At 43.4% G+C, this 24,033-nt stretch overlaps 1 protein-coding gene across 5 annotated transcripts in view; it reads right to left on the bottom strand.

Annotated features, from left to right (window-relative positions):
- The window catches only part of POLR2B (RNA polymerase II subunit B), a 299,158-nt gene that overhangs the window by 65,441 nt on the left and 209,684 nt on the right, over positions 1 to 24,033 (bottom strand). For all 5 annotated transcript variants that reach the window (XM_075603624.1, XM_075603633.1, XM_075603642.1 and 2 more), the window contains 6 exons: positions 23,263 to 23,374; positions 22,228 to 22,382; positions 11,405 to 11,603; positions 8,340 to 8,508; positions 7,701 to 7,797; positions 3,943 to 4,037 (listed from right to left, as the gene is read on the bottom strand). In XM_075603624.1, coding sequence (XP_075459739.1) covers positions 3,943 to 4,037; positions 7,701 to 7,797; positions 8,340 to 8,508; positions 11,405 to 11,603; positions 22,228 to 22,382; positions 23,263 to 23,374 — 827 coding nt within the window. The remainder of the gene's footprint in view (positions 1 to 3,942; positions 4,038 to 7,700; positions 7,798 to 8,339; positions 8,509 to 11,404; positions 11,604 to 22,227; positions 22,383 to 23,262; positions 23,375 to 24,033) is intronic.

The following is a 24,033-nucleotide window of genomic DNA, read 5'->3' as shown; positions in this document are numbered from 1 at the left end:
AATTATTAGAGCAAAAACACAAAAATAACCCATCAAAAAAATTATTTAAACTACTAGACAAAACCAGGACTGAATTGAAACAGATCCAACTAGAAGAGGTGGAGAGGGCACTAAGGTGGACCAAGCAAAAATTCTATAAGGGTAATATGGCGGACCCGCCTTTTGGCCTCCAAACTTAGAGGTCTGACAGCTAAATCACAAATACCCGTCATCCAAACTAAGTGGGGAGTCAAAACGTTCAATGAACAACAAATAGCAAAAGAATTCTCAGATTTCTATTCTAAATTATATAATCTAAATTTCCTCCGGATCGGAAGCGATCTCTAGTTATCTAGAGAAATGTAATATCCCATAATTATCGGAAGCGGACTCCCAAGAACTAAACAAAACAATATCGCAGGAGGAATTAGATGCCATCAAACAATTGAAAATAAACAAAACGCCAGGACCAGATGGTTTCTCAAACCAATATTATAAGAAATTCAGGACTGTGTTATCCCCGTATATGCTCGATGTTTTAAATTCATTTCTAGAAGGAGCAATCATCCCAACATCAATGTCCAAGGCAAATTTGGCAATTATTCATAAAGAAGGAAGGGACCCACTACAATGTGGCAATTATCAACCTATCTCCCTTCTCAACTCAGATTTAATTTTTTTAGTAAAATTCTAGCTAACAGGCTTACCCCAATTCTGACCAGTTTAATTCATATAGATCAAGTCGGTTTTGTTTCACGAAGGCAAGCCCCAGACAATACCAGAAAAATTATTAATATTATCGATCATGTACATCTCTCCAACACGAAGGCAATCTTATTGAGTCTAGATGCTGAAAAAGCTTGACAGAATAAGGTGGGACTTTTTAGACCAAACACTGATCAAATTCGGATTTAAGGGCCTGTTTCTGGAGGGCGTTAGAGCTCTCTATAAAACTCCCACAGCATTCGTGAAGCTCCCAGGAGGAGACTCGAGCCCTATACAAATTAACAATGGTACGAGGCAGGGATGCCCCTTATCTCCGCTTCTGTTCGCTCTAACCATCGAACCCCTGGCAGCGACTAGTAGAGACGGAAATAACATCAAAGGAATCGAAATTGAAGGAACAAGTTACAAAAAGGCCTTATTCGCAGATGAGATCATCTTAACATTGGCTAACCCCTTGACTTCCCTCCCGAACCTACAATCCCAACTAGATCATTTTGGAAAAATTTCAGGATACAAAATTAACACAGATAAGTCAGAGGCACTAAATCTCTGTATGACAACATCTGAAATTAAACTGCTACAAACAAATTTTAACTATAAATGGAGTTCCTCAAAAATTAAGTATCTGGAAATACAGATAACTATACTAACACAATTCCCCCCCCCCCCCCCCCTTTGAAAAGATAAAAAAAAGAGCTCCAGAGCTGGAATGAATATCAGATATCTTGGCTAGGAAGAAAGCTACAATTAAAATGAACATACTACCAAGACTTTTTTCTTACTTCCAGACTCTACCAATAGATATTCCACTTTACGAGCTCATAAATATTCAAAATAGAATCTTCCAATTTATATGGAAAAATAATAGACCAAGTGTTGCGAGATCAATTTTATTAGCACAAAAAGAATGCGGAGGTCTGGGAGTCCCGGATATTATGAAATACTATCAGGCGGCCCAATTAAAACAAGTCATAATGTGGAACAATGATCCGCAACGTGTTGCTGGCTAGGGATCGAGTCTACCTATGCGAACCCTCTTTCTCTCCCAGCCGCTCTTTGGTCTGGAAGGGGAGGACAGATCCTCGCCGAAAACCTTAAGCTGGGAGCAATGAGATGTACATGGAAGATATGGTCCAGGAATAAGGGGAAATATAATTTGATTTCTTCCCCATCACTATTGACCCCAATATTCAGTAATCCTGAATTTCCACCTGGCTGTCTCCCGAAAGAGTGAGGTAGAATGTGATGCTCCAAAATCAGAAAGAGTTCCATCTGTAGCATATAATGAGCATAATAATCCAGATAACAATGGAGTGTCCAGGAATAATGAATGAACTCACAATAGGGAGGGATATGTGTCTAGTGGTGTCCACTTAACAACCACAGATATGACACATTGATAAACACCCAGCCAGTATAAGTGATTCAAATGATAATCAAGTAGCACAGGAATCTATACATATATATGACAGGGCACTGCGGCCCTTTACCTGTGTACTTCTGAGGGCACTCCAGACATCAGGGGCGTGCAGTTCATCCAGTAGGAAATTCCAGTAGATAGCAGCAGTTGATGAAGAGCACAGCCAGGGAAATCCAACTTCTAACTTGAAATTGAAGAAGGAAAAAACCAAGCAACTCCAAAATAGAAATGAGGTCAGGTTGCAATAAACCTGACCTCATTGCTATTTTGGAGTTGCTTGCTTTTTTCCTTCTTCTTCAATTTCAAGTTAGAAGTTGGATTTCCCTGGCTGTGCTCTTCATCAACTGCTGCTATCTACTGTCTCCCGAAAGAACTTAAGCAATTCAGAGAGTTAAATATCGTAATAGCTGATGACTTGGTATGGTAAAATCTTACCTTTAACCACAAAGACTTGCAAAAAAAATACCAAACAATAAATCTCCCGATTTTTGGTTTCCTTCATATCTGACATTTTCTGAAAGCAGTCTCAAAAGCCTCGGTGTTCTCATCTCAAACAAAATTTGAGAAATTATGCAGAAGAGGCTATTACTGTAGAGGCTTGATTTCAGAACCTGGTGGACCTGTCAGAAGATCCAGAGGTTCTGGGCCATGATCAAAACCATGATCCGGGACCTGCTGGGGGTAGAAGTTTAGGTGGATCCACTGGCCTTGCTACTAGTCAGACCCATCGATGGTCTCCAGCCGCAAATGAAGAAAATGATCTCGCACATCCTTACGGCAGCCTGCTGCTCCATTGCAGCGGCCTGGAAGAAAACTAATGTCCCCTCTAGACAAACCATACTAAGAAGAGTTAAGGAAGTTAGATTGATGGAACTCCTTTTGGCACAACTCAATCAATGATTAGACCAATTCTATAAGGTTTGGGAAGTATGGCCTGAAGACTAAGAGAAATCTATTAACTATACCCTGAAAGGATATCTTGGAATTTATCTCTGTGGTGGTCTGGTTGGTGGTGGAGGAGGGGGGGGAGGTTATGCACCCCCCCCACCCTTCATGTCCCGGTCCTCGTCCCCTCCACACTCCCCTCCCCCCCCCATGACTCCCTCCTCCCCTCTTTCTCTCCTATCCTTCAACCATTCTTATTGAGATACTCAAGGAAGCGGCAGCTTCCTCAAAAAGAATCTGAGAGGGAATGGGAGTAAAAAAGAGGGATAGGCTATGTATAAGAATAGAGGATAATATACCTGTATGTGTATCTGTTCTTCGCCTATCCGCTCACCACGAATGTTACAAGTTGCGCCCTCCCTAATGCATTGATTACTGTACGCTGTGTATCTGTTCAAAAATCAATACAAAATTTGAAACTAAAAAAATTAAAACTCGAGGGAAGCTGCAGCACCCCACCCATCCCTAGTTCCAGCCGCAATGGCTGTTTGTCCTGCAGACTTCAAAGAGACTTAGCAAAGAAACTGTCTTATCCAGATTCTCCAATATGAAGTTCTGTGAAGACAAGTAATGTCACAAAGTGGGAGGGTTTTTAGATGCTAATTTTTCAAGAATAAACCAGTAAAAAATATATAATTATATCTGTAAAAATTAGAACGTGGTAAAACCTGTGTGTTATGCAGAAAAATCTGTAAAGTAAAAGAACAATGGGAAATGCACCTTTTAACTATTTTTCATGAAGAATTTAACTATACTACTGTATATATATATGTCAAAACAAAAAACACAGTAACTTCCATAGCAAAGGTAAACATTTTTATGCTATTAAAGAAAATCAAAGTTTAGAAAGTAATCTCTTCAAATGACCTCACCCTGGCATGTTTCACGGGTAGGTTTCTCAAAAACTTCTTCTTGGTCAAATCCCTTCTTGGACTCCTGCTCTTTATAAGAACGGTAGAACACAGACCTGTACCATACAGAACAGAGTTAAGAGGTTTACCCACTTATTCATACAAATGAAGTGACAACAAATTCTCTGCAAACATGGTTGCCAAGAAGCAGTAATTTACGGCCTTCAACTCAAAAGCTCTACTTCATTTGAAAAAAAGGGGCAAAAAGGAGAAAAAGATAGGTACATCTTGTAGCATTCTTTTCCAACAACTGCCAAATGCAATACACAAATAATATGGTCACTTTTGTATAGTTACTGTACAGTATATTGATTTATTTTTTATAACATGATATTCCACATTTACTTGAACCCTTCCATATTTAGACTTTTGTATAGTTACTGTATATTGATTTATTTTTTATAACATGATATTCCACATTTACTTGAACCCTTCCATATTTAGATCTGAACATTTACTGTAACACACACACACACACACACACACACACACACACACACACACACACACACACACACACACACACACACACACACACACACACACACACACACACTACCAAACAAGAGATACAGAAAACAGTGGTATGGGGTGCTCAAGTACTGGATCACAAATATATATGTTGATAATTCAATGAGTGGAGACACATTAAGAAAAAAGGGGGTGAGATACAGACTTTAAAAATATATTAATAATGGCGAGTGAGGAGTCTAATAATGTCTATGACAAGGGACTTTTAAATCTATACAGACGCCTCCACCAAGCACTATCCTGCTGTCTACTTCTACTGTGATCGGGGCGCGAGTACTATGTAATCACACTGCCTCTCCCCTGTGGCCGCGACTGCAATCAGCTGCAGCCTGTCACGTCACTCTGGTTCTTCAACCTTTCAGTGTGAGGGATTTCCTCTCCCCTCCAACGGAGTAGCATCCGAACGGATTGCCTGGCATTCGGACGCGGAGACGAGAGGTGCCGGGAAGATAACAGAGAAAGTTATTCCCGGTGGTTACACTTCATTCATTTTGGCTGCCTGGCCACTTCGGAGAAGCAGAATTGTGGAGATCACGGACGAGCCATTGAAGATCGTGTGCAATAGCTGTGGGAGCTCTTGGTCTATACTGGTTACGATACCTACAAGCCTTTATATATTTTATTCTGTAAATGCATATACTGTATTACCCATTTTTTCTATAATTTAAAAAAAAAAAATTAATACTACACTAGGAGGGTCTTGAGCTTTCTTCTTTGTTTTTCGGTCCCCTGTAGGGTTGTGGGATAGGAATGTCAAGTAGAGTTGTGATTTACCCCAGGAGATAGCTGCAGGAAAGTGACCTTGGGAGCAAGGAAGCAGGGTGATTATAGGGAACCCCTATAGTCAGCCCCATTGGTATCTGGGCAGGAATGCACTGCCCAAAATGTATTAAAGGGATTTTTTGTGTTTTCCCCTTTCCGGGCATGCAATCATGCAGGGATGCAGGGATTTCTGGTGCATGAGTTTTAGGGTGGATTTTGCAGAGAAAGTGGTGTCAGAATATGCATAGCTGGTCGGGGACCAAATTTATCGGTTCCCCAGTAAACGAATCTGACAATCAGGCTTGATTTGCAGATACATGCATGCACATTGTCCTGGCAGTATCTCCCCCTGAAAACATAACCGTGACTCACCACTACGGTACCCTGGTTCAGCACAGCCGGGCAGGAATTTGAGCCACGGTGAAATGTGTTCTAATATATTTAGAAAAGGGGGTACTCCAGGTACCGTTATGACTCCCCGCAAACAGTGTACCTGTCTGTACATAAGGACGGGGTGGGCTATGGAAGTCCCTTGTAACGTATAGCAAAAACCTGACCTATTTAGGGGTTTTTGGGGTTCCCCAGTGTCGTAGAGACATGAGATTTTGGGAGTGTGGAAGTTTTAGGTGGGATATTTGGGCAAAATGCATTCATTTTGTTTGCAGGAATTCGGGTGGCCAAATTACTGGAAGTCCCCTAAAACCTAGCGTGCAGGCATGATTTGTGGGTAAGCGGGTGAATTACATTGGGGTTGCACATTGTCCCCCCGAATCCTGGTTTGAGCCCAGATATCCCCAACTAATTACCCACACATATAAGGTTCCACAAGGTTAATACTCTGTTAAAGTATGGTTTATAGTGTGTTACACTGTATGTATAAAAATCTATACAGTCAGCCTGAGCATTTACATAGGATCCAGGATGTCTACAATAGACATCTGAGCTCAAAGGAGTATGGGCTTTGCATACATGGAGATGGGGGGGGGGAGGGGGTGCGCGTGCTTGTGGAGAGGGGGGGCAGTGTGTGTACGCGTGGAGAGGTGGGGCAGTGTGTGTACACGTGATGGGGGGGCTGTGTGTGGGTGTGTGGTGAAGGGGGCTGTGTGTGTATGTATGGAGAGGGAAGCGGTCTGTGGGTGTGTGTGGTGAAGGAGGCCTTGTGTGTGACGAGGGAGGCCGTGTGTGTGTGTGGGGCGAGGGGGGCCGTGTGCGTGATGCGAGGGGGGTCGTGTGCGTGTGAGGCGAGCCGTGAGCATGTGAGGCAAGGGGGTCTGTGTGCGTGTGAGGCGAGGGGGTCCGTGTGCGTGTGAGGCGAGGGGGTCCGTGTGTTTGAGCAAAGAAAAACATGTTTGAGAAAATGTACAAACGTTTATATAAATGGGTGAATATTATTTATGGAAAACTAATAAAAGCATACATTTATAATGGTAATAATCCCATACGAAAAGGACATTACTGGCCACTAATGCCCTGGCTGGGGTTTAGAACTCTTCCAGCGATGGCATTATTGGCCAGTACTGCCCTGTTCTTTGGGGGTTATTACTTAAATACGCTTTTACGGCTAGACAACAATTTTTTTTTGTAGCATTAGTTTATTGTTCTAAAATGTTTATTAAAATTAGTTTTAAAACAAAAACGTTCTTGTGTACCATAGGTAACTTCACAATGAGTATTCCTTAATTGAGCAAAACATATACTGATCATATACAGTATGATGATCATGTATACCAGGGATGCACACACTGGGGAGCGCAAGATTTTCCAGGGGGTGCGAGGCGGTTATAGAGGCCCTGCGCGTTCCCCCAAGGCATTTAAATTAAATGCCGGGGATCGCATGAGGCCTCTGCAACTTCCATTACCTCGTCTTCGGCACCGCGCCACCATGGCAAGGGGTCACGTGACACCGCATTGCCATGGCAACGTGACAATGCAGAATCATTTGACGCAGGAGACAAGGTAAAAGGGGGGTGCGAGCAGAGGGGTGCAGACTGAAAAGTTTGCGCACCTCTGATGTATACTATAGGAGTATACACACAAACAACTTGTACTAGAAGCATAAGGTAGGAGTCCTCTAGGTGAGGGGTGTGCAAACTTTTTAGTCTTCGCCTCCGTGCCTGCTCTCCCCCACTGCTCGTACCCCTTGCCTACTCCACTCATACCTTTCGTCCGGCGTCTCCTGACATCATGTGACGTTGTGTTGCCAAGCCACCGACCAGGTAAATGAGTTACAGAGGCCTCACGCGCTCTCCCGGGAATTTAATTTAAATGCTTTGGGGAAGAGCACGGGACACTGTAAGAGTCGTCGCCCCCACTCCCCCAGAAAATCTCACGCCCTCAGCTTGCGCACCCGGTCACAGAACTTTAAGCTTGACCTCAATAGAAAAATATACTACTGTAATAAACTATTCCATAAAAATAAAATCAACCTGAAAAAGCCTCGGTCGACAGCAGAGCGGTTCATGATGACAGAATCCTCCTGGTTATATCCAGTGTATGAAGCAATAGCCACAATAGAGTTAATGCCTAAAACAAGAAATTTAACACTTCAACACTGTAAAGTTGTAATACAAAATATTTAAATATGAATTGTGTGGAACAAAAAAAAAAATGGAATTCGGTTGAATGTTACACTTCATAGTAATTAGTCCAATATATATATAGTATACTGTATGTGCACTCAAAAATTAAAGGTACTTGCAGGTGCTGAAAATCCATAGAGATTAAGTGAATATACTGTAGTAAAAATTGTGGTCAAGTGGTTAGTATTTACTCATCCAACATTTCGGTCCAACAAAGCAGACCTTTTTTAAGGTTCAGACCTTACAAAAGAGCTGCTGTGTTGGACTGAAAAGTTGGATGAATATACAATAACCACTTGACCACTATTTGAGTTCTACTCCTTTTGCTTCAACATTTAATTAGTACAATTACTACTTGCAGACGTTTAGCACATTTCTACATGTGGCTATGAATATTTAAGGTATTTAAGCTTAGTTTGTGCCAATGTATATTTTTTACATGATACATTCTGTTTATGGATAAACATTCAGAAACTTCTAGCTCACCTGCTGGAAGCTCTCTGAATCGCAGATACTCCATGGATCGTGTAGTGACCAGTGGTTTTTGCGGGTAATACAGCACATGCGCCAGTGTGTCCATACGAACATGAAAGTTTGTGATATAAACACCCATTGCTTGTTTACCCATAGCAGACTGGTATGTGTTCCTAGGAGACTAGCCAAAAAGGTAATAAAAATAGTTGTATTACAACCAATCAGGACATTCTCTCACCGCTGTCATTCTCAAACAAAAAGGTAACTAGAATACTAACCCATAAGAACAAATGAGTTAATAGTAGCAGTCATCCAAATATACATTGTGCATTGTGCATGATACTTCCCTACTTCAAGGGAGGTCAATATGTATTAATAGGGAAAGAGAGTAATATCAGCATATGTGCAGTGTTGAGAGCCACTAGGGAATAGGTACAGTGATAGGAATATTGGATGTGATTGGTACCATGGAGCCTGCAGTGGGAGGGTGTTGGTCAGTGAAAGGCATGCGGATTTGCAGGACTCATCGGCTGCTATTGTTCGCTCGCTGGTTTTTCAGGGCACACTGGAGCCATGGATACTCTACTCAGCTAAAGACTAATTCTGATGCAAAGATAATTAGGGAAGATTTAAGCCCCACTGCGGCATGAAAACAACTGACTAGCAGGTAACAGGGAGGAGCTTCAATTCAAATCTACAGCTTTCACATGCCAGAATTGTAGGCGAAGGGCAGAGGTGATTGTGACGGTAGGGGGTAGTAAAAAAGGTGAAGGCCAACTGGTTACCCCTGAAAACCGTGGGTCCCTGGCAGCTACATAACACCATAAGCCAGGGACAATGTAAGTCATATGAAAAACCTGACCTGTTTGGGGTTTTACATATTCCCCATCCCTGATGAAGGTGCTTGCACCGAAACGTTGGAGCTCTGTGACTGTTTTCAATCATTAAATGACTTGCAATAATCCTCTAGCATCTCTTTTTTTGGTGTGCACTGCCCACCACTTGCCCCTTCCCTAAAAACATGAAACTTTGGGAGTGGGAGTTTTAGGTGGAATATTTGGGGCAAAATGTATTTATCTTGTTTGCAGGAGTTCTGGGGACAAAGTTACTGGTATAATTTGGGGGTGCACGAGGTGAATTGCCCCGGGTCAATACAGTGTCCCCCAGAATCCTGGTTTTCGAGCCCAAGTATCCCAGACCCGTTTCCCCCACATATATAAGGTTCCCCAAAAGATCTAAGTGTATTAAGACAGTGTTTTAATGTTTTATACAATCTGTATTAATGTCTATACAGTCAGCCCAGGCATCTACATGGAGTTCAAAGGAGAAAAGATGTCCAGAGGTGAGAAAACCGATTGGTGAGCGGGGAAGGGTGAAGTACCAGGTCCAGAGAACAAGGGGCAGCCCGCTGGGGCACCTTTTAGACTGCCAGACCTGGTGGAGCCTTCCCAGAGGGTGGCAATGGGTTGGCTCGGGGAAGATGCTGCTGTTAGTCGAGCCCCCATTCTGATTGCCTGGTGGGAGAAATTCCCACGCTCTGATTGGTCGCAGCTCCGACGTACATGTTAGGGATAGCTCAGCGGACTGTATGTAAGGATAAGGCCCGATCAGAGAACCAGACCATCTAGTGTCTTGAGTCGGCAATGAAAAGGCAGGCTTTTCAAAGTTGCTCTGTTAATAGCAGAGCAACGGGCTTAATTTTTGGAGCTAGTAAATTCTGCTTAGCTGATGCCATGTCAGACGCGAGGACTAAGTTCTGAAAATAGAACATAGCGGTCGCGGTTGAGTATTCTACCAAGAGTACCAGGACGCTTGGAACGAGGTCCCGGTCAGGGAAAGCCTTCCAAAGCAGACACCCTGCACCTATTTGAGTCTAGTTTTCACCCCCAGTCCCCCAGTGTGTATTCTATCTGTATTTTGTATATTCTTTGTGTGTACACAGGTTTACCCAAATAAACTACATTTTATTCCACTACCTTGTTTTGCCTAGTGAATGATTCCCAAAAGGAATAAAGGTGTTAAAAGTGCTTGTCTACCGTGACAGTGATAAATCTATGGACCATCACTAAACCCATTGCAAGCCAGGTGTGGCTCAGAGACCACTGGTTAAATAGTCTGTGCTGAAGGAGTCAAAATCATGGTGAAAAAATGCCTTAGAATATTAAAAAAAAAAAATGTTTTAATACATGTTTTTAACTTGTTTATTAATGACCTTGAGGTTGGCATTGAGAGCAAAGTCTCCATCTTTGCTGATGATACTAAATTGTGTAAGGTAGTAGAATCAGAGCAGGATATAATTTCTCTTCAGAAGGACTTGGAGAGACTGGAAACGTGGGCAGGTAAATGGCAGATGAGGTTTAATACAGATAAATGTAAGGTTATGCATTTGGGATGCAAGAATAAAAAGGCGAATTACAAATTAAATGGGGATAAATTAGGGGAATCCTTAATGGAGAAGGATGTAGGAGTGCTTGTAGACAGCAGGCTTAGCAATAGTGCTAAGTACACAGTACAGTAAGGGCAGTTAAAATGTGGAATTCATTACTCATGGAGACTGTGATGGCAGATACAAGAGATTTGTTCAAAAAAAGGTTGAACATCTTTTTAGATAGGAAAGGTATACAGGGATATACCAAATAAGTATACATGGGAAGGATGTTGATCCAGGGATTAATCCGATTGCCAATTCTTTGAGAGGAAGGAATTTATTTTTCCCCTTGTGAGATATCATTGCATGATATGACTCTTGAGTTTTTTGTTTGCCTCCTCTTGATCAATAAGTAAGTATAGATATAGGATAAAGTATCTATTGTCTAAATTTAGCATAGGTTAAACTTGATGAACGTATGTCTTTTTTCAACCTCATATACTATATAACCATTTGTTAAAGTATTTATTTTATACTGAGTTGAAACTCGACAGTCAACACTTAATTTACTGCTTAAATGTGCTGTTCAAAATATACTTTATCTACAGTATGTTCAGTAAAAGAATTTATATTTCAATTTTGAGATGTCTATAATGGCTATACTACTTCACAATACTTTGGAGATGGTAAACAAAGAATTAACACTTACCTGGTTGTGATCAGGGAAGGGAATAATAGAAGCACAGACACCAAGGATCATAGAAGGATGAATTTCACAGTGAGTATATGTTGAGCAATACGCCACCCCCTTCTCTTGCAAATCATCTGGTGTCATAGCAAGCATTACAGTCTCCTCTTCTAGAGTATCAATGTATTCTACAACACCACTTGCCACGAGATCCTGCCAACTAAACAAAATAAGGTTAGACAAGTTTTCTAAACTACATAAGATCAACTTTTGAATTTATAGCTCTAAATTTAAACAGTTTACGACTTTAATTGCATAAAAAGTACCTACAGATATAGCCAGACTTCTATCCAACCTGCCCCGCACATGTGCTGGTGAACTGCAGACCAAACATGGTGTTAACAGCCAAGTGCAGAGCAGGAGCAAATTGATCATTAAACTTAACACAGCAGGAGTCCCTGCTTCTGAATATTTTTGTATTTTTTTTTTTAAGGATGCCCATTGATAGGCAATGTGTTTATCTGTACCCCCTTGAGGGTATAGATAACCACAGTGAAATCAATGCATTTTGGGGCCAAATTTTGTTGTTATTTAATTTTAATATTTTTTAAATGTTATTTTTTTTTATGTTGCTCATTCATTTTTAACGTGTTCATATATGCTCCTGTTGACGGTATAACCACACTGACAATCAATAGATTTATTGCCTACTGTATATTGTAATGTTATTTGTATTTTATTGTGTATTTTTATTTAAACACAAATGGATAAAAACGCTATTAGGCACCTTTGGCTACTAGTGCTTCTGCCCATTTGCATGTGTGGTAATGGGGGAGAGGTTAGGTCTCCCAGGTGGGTTTCACGGGAGACCAGGGCTAATACCAGGGATCAACTCGCCAGACAGTAACACAAGACACAGTAACACAAGAGTTTAGAAAATTAATTTATTGGAAAAAAGTATCCACCACTGACATATAAACATACAATACACATACTCCCAGCTGGGGAAACTGGGGATACCCTGCAGGCCTAGTTTCAGAGACCTCCTTGCCAAGATATCCCGTTATCCACAACTGCAGTACTTACAGGAACTGTTTTTTGACCTGACCAGAGTGGACCTCCTCCCTCAAACCGGTAAAGGAACTTGCACTGCAGCTGTAATCCTCTCAGCCATGAAAGAGAGCCAACAGAGAAAGCAGAGCCAAGCTAACTAGGGGTCTCCCTCCCCACCTTTATATACACTTAACCCACCATATTGCAACATTCAGGACCGGGTGCTGTCTACCTGCCCAGCCCTTAACTGGTGGGTAGAAATGCAACATTACATTAGTTAGATAAAATTGTTACAGGGAAAGGTCAACGACAGCCTTTTGTATCTTTCCAACTGAGACTCCTCCTCCTGTGAAGAAGCGCACCATGACGTGCGAACCGGTCGTCGGGGTGATTTGATGTCATACCGTTGACGGTCACGCGTGCGAGACGGAGCAGGCAGGCAAATCAGTCCCTGATACTCTCACCATGGGAAAACGAGCATCAAGTTAAGGTTGTATGGATCCCTTATGGCTGGATACAAGTTCCATCTGCTGACTTATCATGCAACTGTGCATTTACATGACGTCAATTGCACACATTCAGCCTCAACCTTCTTTTAGCCGATAGCCGATTGTGGATAACGTAGCTCTTATACTATCTACCTACTCAGGATTTCTGGTGAAGTTACCCTGATATTTTAGGGACATACTGGTCTACTGTGCCGCCCAACTCCAGCAGAACACATGTGTACTTTTTCTCTTGTTCCCATCACTGCCACTTACATGGTGGGTAGTGAAATCAGTGTCCCTAGTATAGTGACAATTGTTTGTATAAAGACTGCCTATACTTACCTTGCTTGTACACATTTATCCCAGTACAGGGCTGTCTTTTCCTTGACTCCCTTATTAGTTTTGTGGGTTACCCTACCCGTGCGGTTACACTGTTTGTGCAGTGTTTATACACACACCTACTCATCTCCGACTTGCTGCTGGCGATTTTAACCATCACTGTATATATTTTGTCACGTCTTTCGTCAGATTTTACAGTTATTAAAGGTTTATTGTTTTTGTGTTTTTATATTCCTTGTGTTCTGTGGTTTCGTGGGACCTGACAGTGGTCATCCCTATTTAGAAGGTTTTCAGTTATTGTACTGTTGCTACTGTACATGTTATATCACTTGATATACCGTGAGTACAGTTTTAGTGACCCCTTGTGGTCACTCTCTGCAGTGTTTCATAACTTTCCAACTGAACAAAGTTGCTCTGCTGTATTCCACGCGGCATTCGCGCCTGTGTTTACACCGGTTGATCTGTTTGAATTTCATGGATTCTAATATCTTTGGGTGCAATTCTTCGCATATCCGTGGCAGAAATGAATGAATTGTAATGTGTACAGTACTGTGCTGTGCTACTGTGTCAATTTGCAGGTGTTTAAAAATCAGAACACTGTCACGTTGTGCTCACCACAAACAAGACGAGACCCCGGTACTGAGATCGGAGTAGTAAACACCAGCCACAGGCACGGGGGCCACGTCCGGAGTGTAGGTTTACCTTGACAGCCGAGTCAGGGATGTAGAGATCAGAGTAGTCTTTATACTTGCTGAGTTCAACGTAGGAGATATCCGGAGCGCAGAAGGTACTTTTGCCGAGGTCAGGGTTGGAGAGTGGAGAGTGGTCGAGGTACAATGCCGAGTTCAGGATTAGAGAGGAGCGAGGAGTCAGAGATAGCCAAGATCAGGAGCCAGAGGTAGGGGTAGTCAAAGCAAGCCAGTTCGGTACACAGTAGATCAACTGGAACAAAGCAACAGGACAGGAACAGCAAGGGTGAACACAAGTAACAAGATTATATGCTCAGCCAATGTTCTTGTGACATTGGCGAGCATACTGTATATAGGCAGGATCAGCCAGCCCTTAAGGGGGTGGAGTTGGGGTGCGGCCCCCACGGCAGCCGTGATAGGTCTAAGGCTTCCAAGAACAGGTGTAGCTGTTGTGCAGCTAATGAATGCATCTATGAGCAGGTGCAGCTGTTTGTGCAGCTAATGAATGCTTCTTTGAGCAAGTGTAGCTGTTTGGCAGCTAGTGGATCTTGACACGGAGCTTGGTGCACGTGTTACGTGCAAGCTTCGTGCGCAGCACGATCCGGGGGCGGAACCAGAGTTCGCGGCATCGGATGACGCCATTTTGGCACGCGTGCATGCTGCGCGCGTTTTGTAAGGAGTGCAGTCGGTTGGCAACCTGCGCGTGCGCGGTGGTGCTCGGGAGGATGCGCAGGATGGTTGCAAGTCCGTAGACCTTACAGTACCCCCCTTCAGAGGAGACCTCCGGGCGAACCCTGCGAGGCTTCAGGGGGTATTTCAGGTGGAGCTCTTTCATGAGTTTGGGTGCGTGGACTTGCTGGTGTGGAATCCAGGATCGTTCCTCGGGACCGTATCCTCTCCAGTGGATGAGATACTGGATATTACCTTTAGATAACCTGGAGTCTAGAATGGCCTGAACTTCGTACTCCTGCTGGCCCTGTACGATTTGAGTGCCTGGTGGTGCAGGAGATGGATCTGGGAAGCGGAGGCTGTGGTATGCAGGTTTCAGTAGAGAAATATGGAACACGGATGGAATCCTCATTGAAGAGGGGAGTTGCAGGCGGTATGCCACCGGATTGATTTTCTCCAAGATCTTGAATGAACCCAAGAATCTTGGGGCCAGTTTGAGTGTGGGAACTCTTAGGCATATATTCCGTGAGGACAGCCATACTTTGTCTCCCGGTCTCAGCTCTGGAGTTTTGCGAAGGTGGCGGTCTGCCTAGGTCTTCTGTCTGGCGGAAGCCTCTTTTAGGATACTCTGGATTTTGGTCCATGAATTTTGCAGTGCTTGGATCCGGTCGTCCACTGCAGGAATCCCAGAAGGAGGGGAAGAGGTGGGCAGTCGCGCCGGATGAAAACCGTAGTTTACGTAGAAGGGTGAGACCTGTGTGGATTCGTTCCTCAGGGAATTAAGGCGAATTCTGCCCACGGGAGAAGGTCTATCCAGTCGTCCTGGGTGTCCGCGATGAAGCAGCACAGGTACTGCTCCAAGGACTGATTGGTCCTTTCTGTCTGTCCATTAGTCTGCAGGGAGATGTCCAATTTCTTAGTGAAGGCACGCTAGAATCTCGAGATGAACTGGGACCCTGTGTACGATACGATGGTCGTGGGAGTTCTGTGGAGACGGAAGATCTCTTTGCAGAATATGTCCGCCAGTGTGGGGGAGTCCAGTAGGCCTTCAAGTGGAATAAAATGTGCCTGTTTTGAGAAGCGATCTACGACTACTAGTATGTGTTCATACAACTGGATCTTGGCAGCTCTACTATGAAATCCATAGATAGGTTCCTCCAGGGGCAGTCTGGGATGGGTAGGGGATTCAAGAGTCCTTGTGGTTTGCTGCGGGGTACCTTATTCCTAGCACATGCCTAGCACATGCCTTGGTGAACTCTTTCATGTCGCCTTGCATGTTTGGCCACCAGAATGTTAGTGTGATTAAGTCTGCGGTTCTTTTGTTATCAGGATGACCGGCGGTTTTTGATTCGTCCCCATTTTTTTCGGAAGGGAAGTGCTGCGAAGAGGCATCCATCCAGGACCTCCAGACCTTCCGGAATGTTAGTTTGATCCAGCAGGATGTCATCCATTATGTCAAATGATTTGGCGGAGATGATGAACCTGGTAGGCAGGATGGTCTCTGATTTGGCTTAGGTTTTGTTCTCTTATGAACTGGCGGGAAAGGGCGTCTGCCTTTACGTTCTTGGAACCGGGTATGAATGATACTATATGATGTAATTGAAACGAGAGAAGAATAGGGACCAGCGGGCTTGACGGGCTCCCAGTCGTTGAGCGCTTTCTAAGTACATGAGGTTCTTGTGGTCGGTAAGGATTGTAATAGGACTCTCTGTTCCTTCCAGTAGATGTCTCCACTCTTCTAAGGCTAGTTTGATGGCTAGTAGTTCTCTATTGCCCACGTCGTAGTTTTGCTGTGCCGATGAGAATTTTTTTTTAGAGAAGAATGCACATTGGTGTAGGTTGGAAGACGGTGATCCTTTCTGTGACACAATGGTGCCGGCTCCAATGTCTGATGTGTCCACCTCCAATGTGAAAGGTTGTCTGGGATTGGGGTGGCTCAGTATGGGTGCAGAGATGAAGGCTTTCTTTAAGGCGTTGAAGGACTGGATAGCTGCAGGGGGCCAGGACACAACGTCAGCTCCTTTCTTGGTGAGAGCCGTGATGGGTGCGACAATGGAAGAAAATTTGTGGATAAACTTTCTGTAGTAATTGGCAAACCCTAGGAACCTCTGGATGCCCTTGAGAGATGTGGTGAGGGACCAGTCCACGATGGCTTTCAGTTTGGAGGGGTCATTGGAAAACCCAGAATCAGATATGACGTATCCTAGAAAGGTAGTGGATTTTTGATGGCAGTTGCATTTTTCCAGTTTGGCGTAGAAGTGGTGCTGACGAAGGCATAGAAGTACCTGTTTGACTTGGTTAATGTGCTCTGAGATGGTCTTGGAAAAAATTAAAATGTCGTCCAGGTTAACGATAACGAATCTGTTCAGCAGGTCTCTGAATATTTCATTTACATAGTCTTGGAAGACCACTGGGGCATTGCACAGGCTGAACGGCATGACCAGGTATTCGTAGAGGCCGTCTGTTGTGTTGAATGCCGTTTTCCATTCGTCTCCTTGATGGATCCTTACTAGGTTATAGGCACCGCGGAGATCCAATTTGGTGAATATGGTGGATCCCTGGAGATAGTCGAACAGCTCCGATATCAATGGTAGTGGGTAGCTGTTTTTTATGGTGATCTTGTTTAGTCCTCCGTAGTCGATGCAGGGTTTTAGAATACCATCTTTTTTCTTGACAAAAAAATATCCAGCCCCTGCCGGTAACGAGGATTTCCTGATGAATCCTTTTTGGACGTTCTCCTGGATGTATTCGGACATAGCTTTGGTCTCTGGGAGGGAAAGAGGGTAAGAGCGCCCTCTAGGCAGGGTAGAACCAGGCACGAGATCTATAGGACAATCAAAGGATCGATGGGGGGGGTGGGGTAAGTACCTCTGTCCTGGCTTTGTCGAATACGTCTCTGAATTCTGTGTATACGTTTGGTAAAACGTCTTGTGGCTCCTCTGAGGTCTTCATGCTGTAGATCTTTTGAGGCGGAACTGCGCATGTTGGAGCATTGTTGGTTCCAAGAGATGGGTCTTTGCTTGACCCAGTTAATGAGTGGGTTGTGGTGTTGTAGCCAAGGAAGGCCCAGGATAATCTCGGCGGATGGTGAGTAGATCACGTCTAAGGTGATGTTCTCACTGTGGGTCTGTTCGCACACCAGGGAGATTTCCGCGGTCTGTAGGATGATGGCCGGCTGCAGGGGACGTCCATTAATGGCCTCCAATCCCACGGGGGGGGGGGGCTCCCCCCCAATGGGATGTTGTTCCTAGTGGCGAATTCCTGGTCTATGAAATTTCCCCCTCACGTTTAGATGCAAAATCACATCTAAATAAGTGTAGATAAACACCAGACTCTGAATGGTTAATGAGTAACCTATTCAGAGAAATGAAAGGATCTACTGTCATAGAGAGTCTCAGTGATTGCTGCACTGTGGGGGTGCAATGCCTGTGGCCAAATATGTAAATGAATATCAATATGTAACACTTATATCAGCTCTGGCTCCCACCTAGCAGGTAGTGCAGTGTAGTGTGAAAACTTTAGTGCACACTTCAATAAACGTCTAGATCCTTGTTAAATGAACATATATGTTGGAGCGTTAATATCACTCATAGTGTAAACATTCGTTGTAGTTAACCTCATATAGTATCACATAGATGATGAAACATTGTAGCTCCTGTGCAATTTAAACCTCATGTAAGCACATATTTCAGTTTCAGAGCTATATAGCTGGACAGAATGACAGACTCAATATCTGACAAAACATCTCTTAGTTAGCCAATATAGTAAATATCTCCAGATAAAAGCTTTTGGCTGCTGCATAAACTTGGTAGTTAACAGAGAATATATGACTAGACAGAGTGACAGACTTGTAGTGTCTGACGCAGTGTCTCCTTGTCACAATAGTAACTGTGGTGTAACAATGAAACCAATTACAATTGAGAGGTATGATACAATAAACCTCACAGGTACATAGCAGTATATTCCATGTAGCCAATTAGCTCAGTTTTTATCAGTTTCAAAGCTGGGTAACATGGACAAAATGACAGGCTGAATATGTCTGACAAAATGTCTCTAAGTTAACCCATATAAAGAATGTATCCGGATAAAAGCTCAAGATTTTTGCACAAATTAGGTAGCTTACAAAAAGTGTGTGACTGGACAGAGTGACACAATGTCTCCATGTAACAGTGGTAACTGAGGTGTAGCAACGAACTCATATAGCAACATTTAAGAACATAAATCCCATGATCGGCTATACCCCTTCCCTATGATAAAAATAGACGTGTTAGTGAACCGCCTGTGCTCAAAAGCGGAGCTAAGTTCGTGTAAAAGTTACAGCAGTGCTATGGGTGGGGGGCAGGCAGCCTCTGCACCCCTCCCAATGATGTCAGCACGTCCAATTACCTACGTACGTTTCGCTACTGGCTTTGTCAAGGCCCAGACATTTGGTAAGGAATGCGTGCGCACGTTTGGTAAGGAATGCGTGCGCAGTGGTGCCCGGGAGGATGCGCGGGACGGTTGCACTAAAATGCCATTTTCTGCACTAAAAAAAACAAGTAAACACGTATCTTAAGGCGGTACGGTTGGAAGAAATCACGTGCCATGACATGTGTATTCCGAGGTACATAACGTGTGAAATGTTTGAATAATGGCCGCTGCACCTGTATGTAACATATACATATAAATATATATATACACACACACACACACACACACATATATATATATACAGCTTAACCCCGTTATAGCGCGGTCCTCGGGGGCCACCCGCGACCACCGCGTTATAAACGGGGTCGCGGAAAAAAATGGCCGCCTAATTTTTTTTTTTGTGGTGGTACTGTGTCTGCCGGAGGTGGGAAAGCTGAGCACTCTCCCAGCGTTCCCAGACCCGGTGGGGCAGCGGCAACAGCACACAGCACTTTGCCAGCATCTGGCAGCTCTTCTCCCTGTCTCTGCTTCCTGCTTCCGTCTTGCGAGAGCAAGCTCCCTTAAAGAGACAGTGTGTCTCAGTGTGTGTGTGTGTGTGTGTGTGTGTGTGTGTGTGTGTGTGTGTGTATTTGACTATGTGTGTGTGCGCAGTGTGCAGTATGCTGTGAGTGTGTGCAGTGTGCTGTGAGTGTGTGTAGTGTGCAGTGAGTGTGTGTAGTGTGCAGTGAGTGTGTGTAGTGTGCAGTGAGTGTGTGCAGTGTGCAGTGAGTGTGTGCAGTGTGCAGTGAGTGTGTGCAGTGTGCAGTGAGTGTGTGCAGTGAGTGTGTGCAGTGAGTGTGTGCAGTGAGTGTGTGCAGTGAGTGTGTGCAGTGAGTGTGTGCAGTGAGTGTGTGCAGTGTGCAGTGAGTGTGTGCAGTGTGCAGCGAGTGTGTGCAGTGTGCAGCGAGTGTGTGCAGTGTGCAGCGAGTGTGTGCAGTGTGCAGCGAGTGTGTGCAGTGAGTGTGTGCAGTGAGTGTGTGCAGTGAGTGTGTGCAGTGAGTGTGTGTAGTGTGCAGTGAGTGTGTGCAGTGTGCAGTGAGTGTGTGCAGTGTGCAGCGAGTGTGTGCAGCGAGTGTGTGCAGCGAGTGTGTGCAGTGTGCAGCGAGTGTGTGCAGTGTGCAGCGAGTGTGTGCAGTGTGCAGCGAGTGTGTGCAGTGTGCAGCGAGTGTGTGCAGTGTGCAGCGAGTGTGTGCAGTGTGCTGCGAGCGTGTTGCGAGCATGTGCAGTGTGCTGCGAGTGTGTGCTGTGAGTGTGTGCAGTGTGCAGTGTGCAGTGAGTGTGTGCAGTGAGTGTGTGCAGTGAGTGTGTGCAGTGTGCTGTGAGTGTGAGCAGTGTGCTGTGAGTGTGAGCAGTGTGCTGTGAGTGTATGCAGTGTGCTGTCAATGTATGCAGTGTGCAGTGAGTGTGTGCAGTGTTTTTTTTTTTTAATTCGGGGTCCACGCTCAAACCGCGTTTTAAGCGGATCCGCGTTATAGCGGATCGCGCTATAACGGGGTTGAGCTGTATATACATACATACATACAGTACACACACATATGTATCACTGTTTCCCCTTGAACACAGAAACTACTAGTGCTGTTTATAAACCTGTTGGCTCGCAGGGCCTGAGCCTCTGCCACAGAGAGCCTGGGGCAATATATTTCTACCACTTGGTGCAGCGCCTCCACCTGGGAGGGATCCCAACAGAGTGGGAGGAGTCCCTCACAGGACACAACCACAGTAATACTCACTGGCATAAACAGAACGGTTTTTACTGAAAACACACACACACACACACACACCTTATTACTCTATAAGTTCCCAAAGTCAGTCACTCCCACCTGAGAGTGCGTATCTCCTTCCCACCACCGTGTACCCCCCCCCACACCGTGTCCACAGTATAACCCGTGTCCCGTGGTCAGCGCTGCCACTATGTGAGTACTCAGTAGGTGTATAACGATACCTGCCCAGTGCGGCGGCACCTGGGCTTCAAATATCTTCGCAAAGGATCTGACGACCTCCTGGGCGACATCCGGTTCCACCAACGAGATGCTCTGTCAGGGCAGTCCACCTTGAATCAAGTCCTGCAGTCCCCATCCGTCCTGCCACTATATATATATATATATATATATATATATATATATATATACACACAAATATAGCTGTATGCTCATCTGCATGTCTTAGGCAGGTCTGCAACCCCGCCTTTCCCCATTATCACCCAGCATACAGCACTTCCACTGCAGCAAGGGATTCTGGGAAATGACATGCAAATGAGCACACAGTGTCACTTTTTGCCTCAATAACCATTTTTAACACGGTTCCCTATAGGCTTAAGCTTGCTGCATGGTCACAGCTTTGAGCACAGCCAGGGTTAAGGTGCATACCCAGAAAACCACCCACAGACAGCTGTTTCGACCTTGATGGGTCTCATCAGTGTGGGGTTGATTTAACTGGGAATGCAGGAGAGGCTATGGGATAGGCTAAACCATAATACTGAGTTAAGTTATGGTGAGTAAAAAAAGTGACAAAAACCCTCCACAGGAAAGCAAATATAGCTGTATGCTCATCTGCATGTCTTAGGCAGCAAGAGAGGCTATGGGATAGGCTAAACCATAATACTGAGTTAAGTTATGGTGAGTAAAAAAAGGTACTTTTATTATTATTTTTATTACATAGTATTGAGTTAGGGGGTCGCCGGAGCTGAACTGCTTTAATTTCAGATCCCGGGACCCCCTGTTTCTCTATATATCTCTGCATGTTTAACTGTTTCGCATCATGTGATCAAGACATGAAATGAATGCGGTTCAGTCCCGGAGACTGTTTCATTATTAAGCAATATTTTTTTTAAAAAGCAGCACGATCGCCTGTTAGAGATGCACAGTGAGAGCAACTTCTCTGCTCTCACTGTCCAAATCTTCAACTGATGCATCCCGGGTCTGATTGAACACAGAAGTTCGATTCAGAAGCAGGGACTCCCGCTCTGTCAATCCTGACAAACAATTTGTCTGGCCGTGGGGAATGCGCGAGCAGGCAGTTTTGAACTGTGGTTTACTGGCCGACTACTCAACAATAAGTCTGGCTGCATCTGTATAAGTTAGGGAGGAAAAAAATAAATAAAGGTTGCCTCATAAAATAAATGTAATTACTAGAGACCAAAAACAAATAGCTCTCTTACCTGTAATTATTATATTCCCGCTCCTTTAATTGGTCAATGTGCCTCCTTTTTAACAACAATTTCTGCTTTTCCACAATTAACAGTGGCCTGCAAATTCGGCCAGCATCAGTATAGATACGGATTTCTCTCTCTCTAATGTCTCGAATCATTGAAACCTAGAACAGGCAAAATAAAAACACAAAAACTATAGTACGACAGCTTATGCAAGCAACCGGTTTATCTGAACGGTTAGCACTTTTCATATTAATGTTTTAGGATTCCTATTTTAGTCTTCTCTTCCAGGTCTAATCAGATTTTTGGTATTAAAACGTACTATGTTTTAATCACACAACAAAAAGCTATATCTTAGAAGTACAGATGTGGTATTAGTTAATTTTGTTCATGTTTGCAAAAATTTACTGAGAAACTCGCACAATGGCAACACTTTATTTATTTATGTCAAAGTTTGGTTTGCATTTCTTATTTTTTGAATATAAAACGAACAATATTGCTGAAATTGTTAAATAGTGCCCCCTTGGAACGTGACTGTTGTGGCCATTTTGTAGGAAACAAAGAGGGATGCTACTCCATTTACTTACTGTTAAATCATGCCCTGCACTTAATGGGAACGCTAGATGCAATAGCTTAAAAAACACCTTCCCAGGGGGCATGCTACAGTGACTACATCCTGGGGGACACCCCAAAGAATGAATCTACTATTAAAAGTGGCAAAAGAACAAAATAATAAACAAAAACAAAAAACATCTCATTGTTTTAATTTTATACTTGTACAAAATTGGTGATATTTGGACATTTTCAATTTTATTTGCTTCTTTTAAATTTGAAAATATTCAAATGTTACTAATTTTGCACAAGCCATCTCTGGTTGCTTAGTGCATCAGACTAATTTTAAGAAAGGATTTCCACAGAGTGTATTGACAATTTACAACAAATTACTAAATTTGCATTCTAATTCCACGTTTTTTGTAAATGTAAGCAAATCAGTAAGAGGAAACCCTAAATTATTTATCTGCTTCTTGCTCATTGTTCGGTTACCTCAGACACAATGATGTCCATTTGGCGGCGCAGTTTCCGGAGTGTGTTCATCAACTGTTCTGGATCCTTGTGTATTCCCACCCAGCATCCATTCACAAATATTTTTGTGGCACTAGAAATTTAAAGATAATACTATAAGTATATACAAAACAAATATTACGTTTACCAAACTAATTATTTTACAGTATTGTTGAGTAATTTTGATTCAAGATAGCCATATGTTGCAAAACGTTGATTTCATAAACAGAGCCCATTATGTAGTAAAAATATAACCATTGGTCACATAATTTTGATGATTTAATAGGTTAACTTCCTCCACAATTTATTTTCAGAACGACTTGGACATTTATTGCTGCTTTTGAGAACTTTTTGCTCAATTTTACTCCAAGTCAAAGATGGAGAGAAATAAACTTGTACAAATAAACTAGTGTCTAGCATGAAAAGGAAAAATGGATCAAAATATCTGTAATGTTCTTTTCCTGGAACCATATGGCAGAGGGCACCGTAGTGTTAAGTCTACCCTTACCTTGAGTAGGACAGGAAATTAAATTCTGCAGGTAGTACCATAAAAAGCTCCTTCTCCTACTTGCAGGTAGTTTGGAATCTCCCAAAGCTGAAAAATACAACTGATATATATTAAACATAGTTACCCGCCGCCCTCTTTTCCTGTTCCCTATGGCAGTGGGCATCGTAGGGACATACACAAGCAATACAATAATAAATAAGGGAAGGCAATAATAAATAACACCAATATCAGTTTCAACTAATTTA

This window comes from Ascaphus truei, chromosome 1, assembly GCF_040206685.1.
Source record: "Ascaphus truei isolate aAscTru1 chromosome 1, aAscTru1.hap1, whole genome shotgun sequence".
NCBI classification, from domain to species: Eukaryota; Metazoa; Chordata; class Amphibia; order Anura; family Ascaphidae; genus Ascaphus; species Ascaphus truei.
The sequence above is the reverse complement of the archived record's forward strand: the minus strand, read 5'-3'. Positions and strand labels throughout refer to the sequence as shown.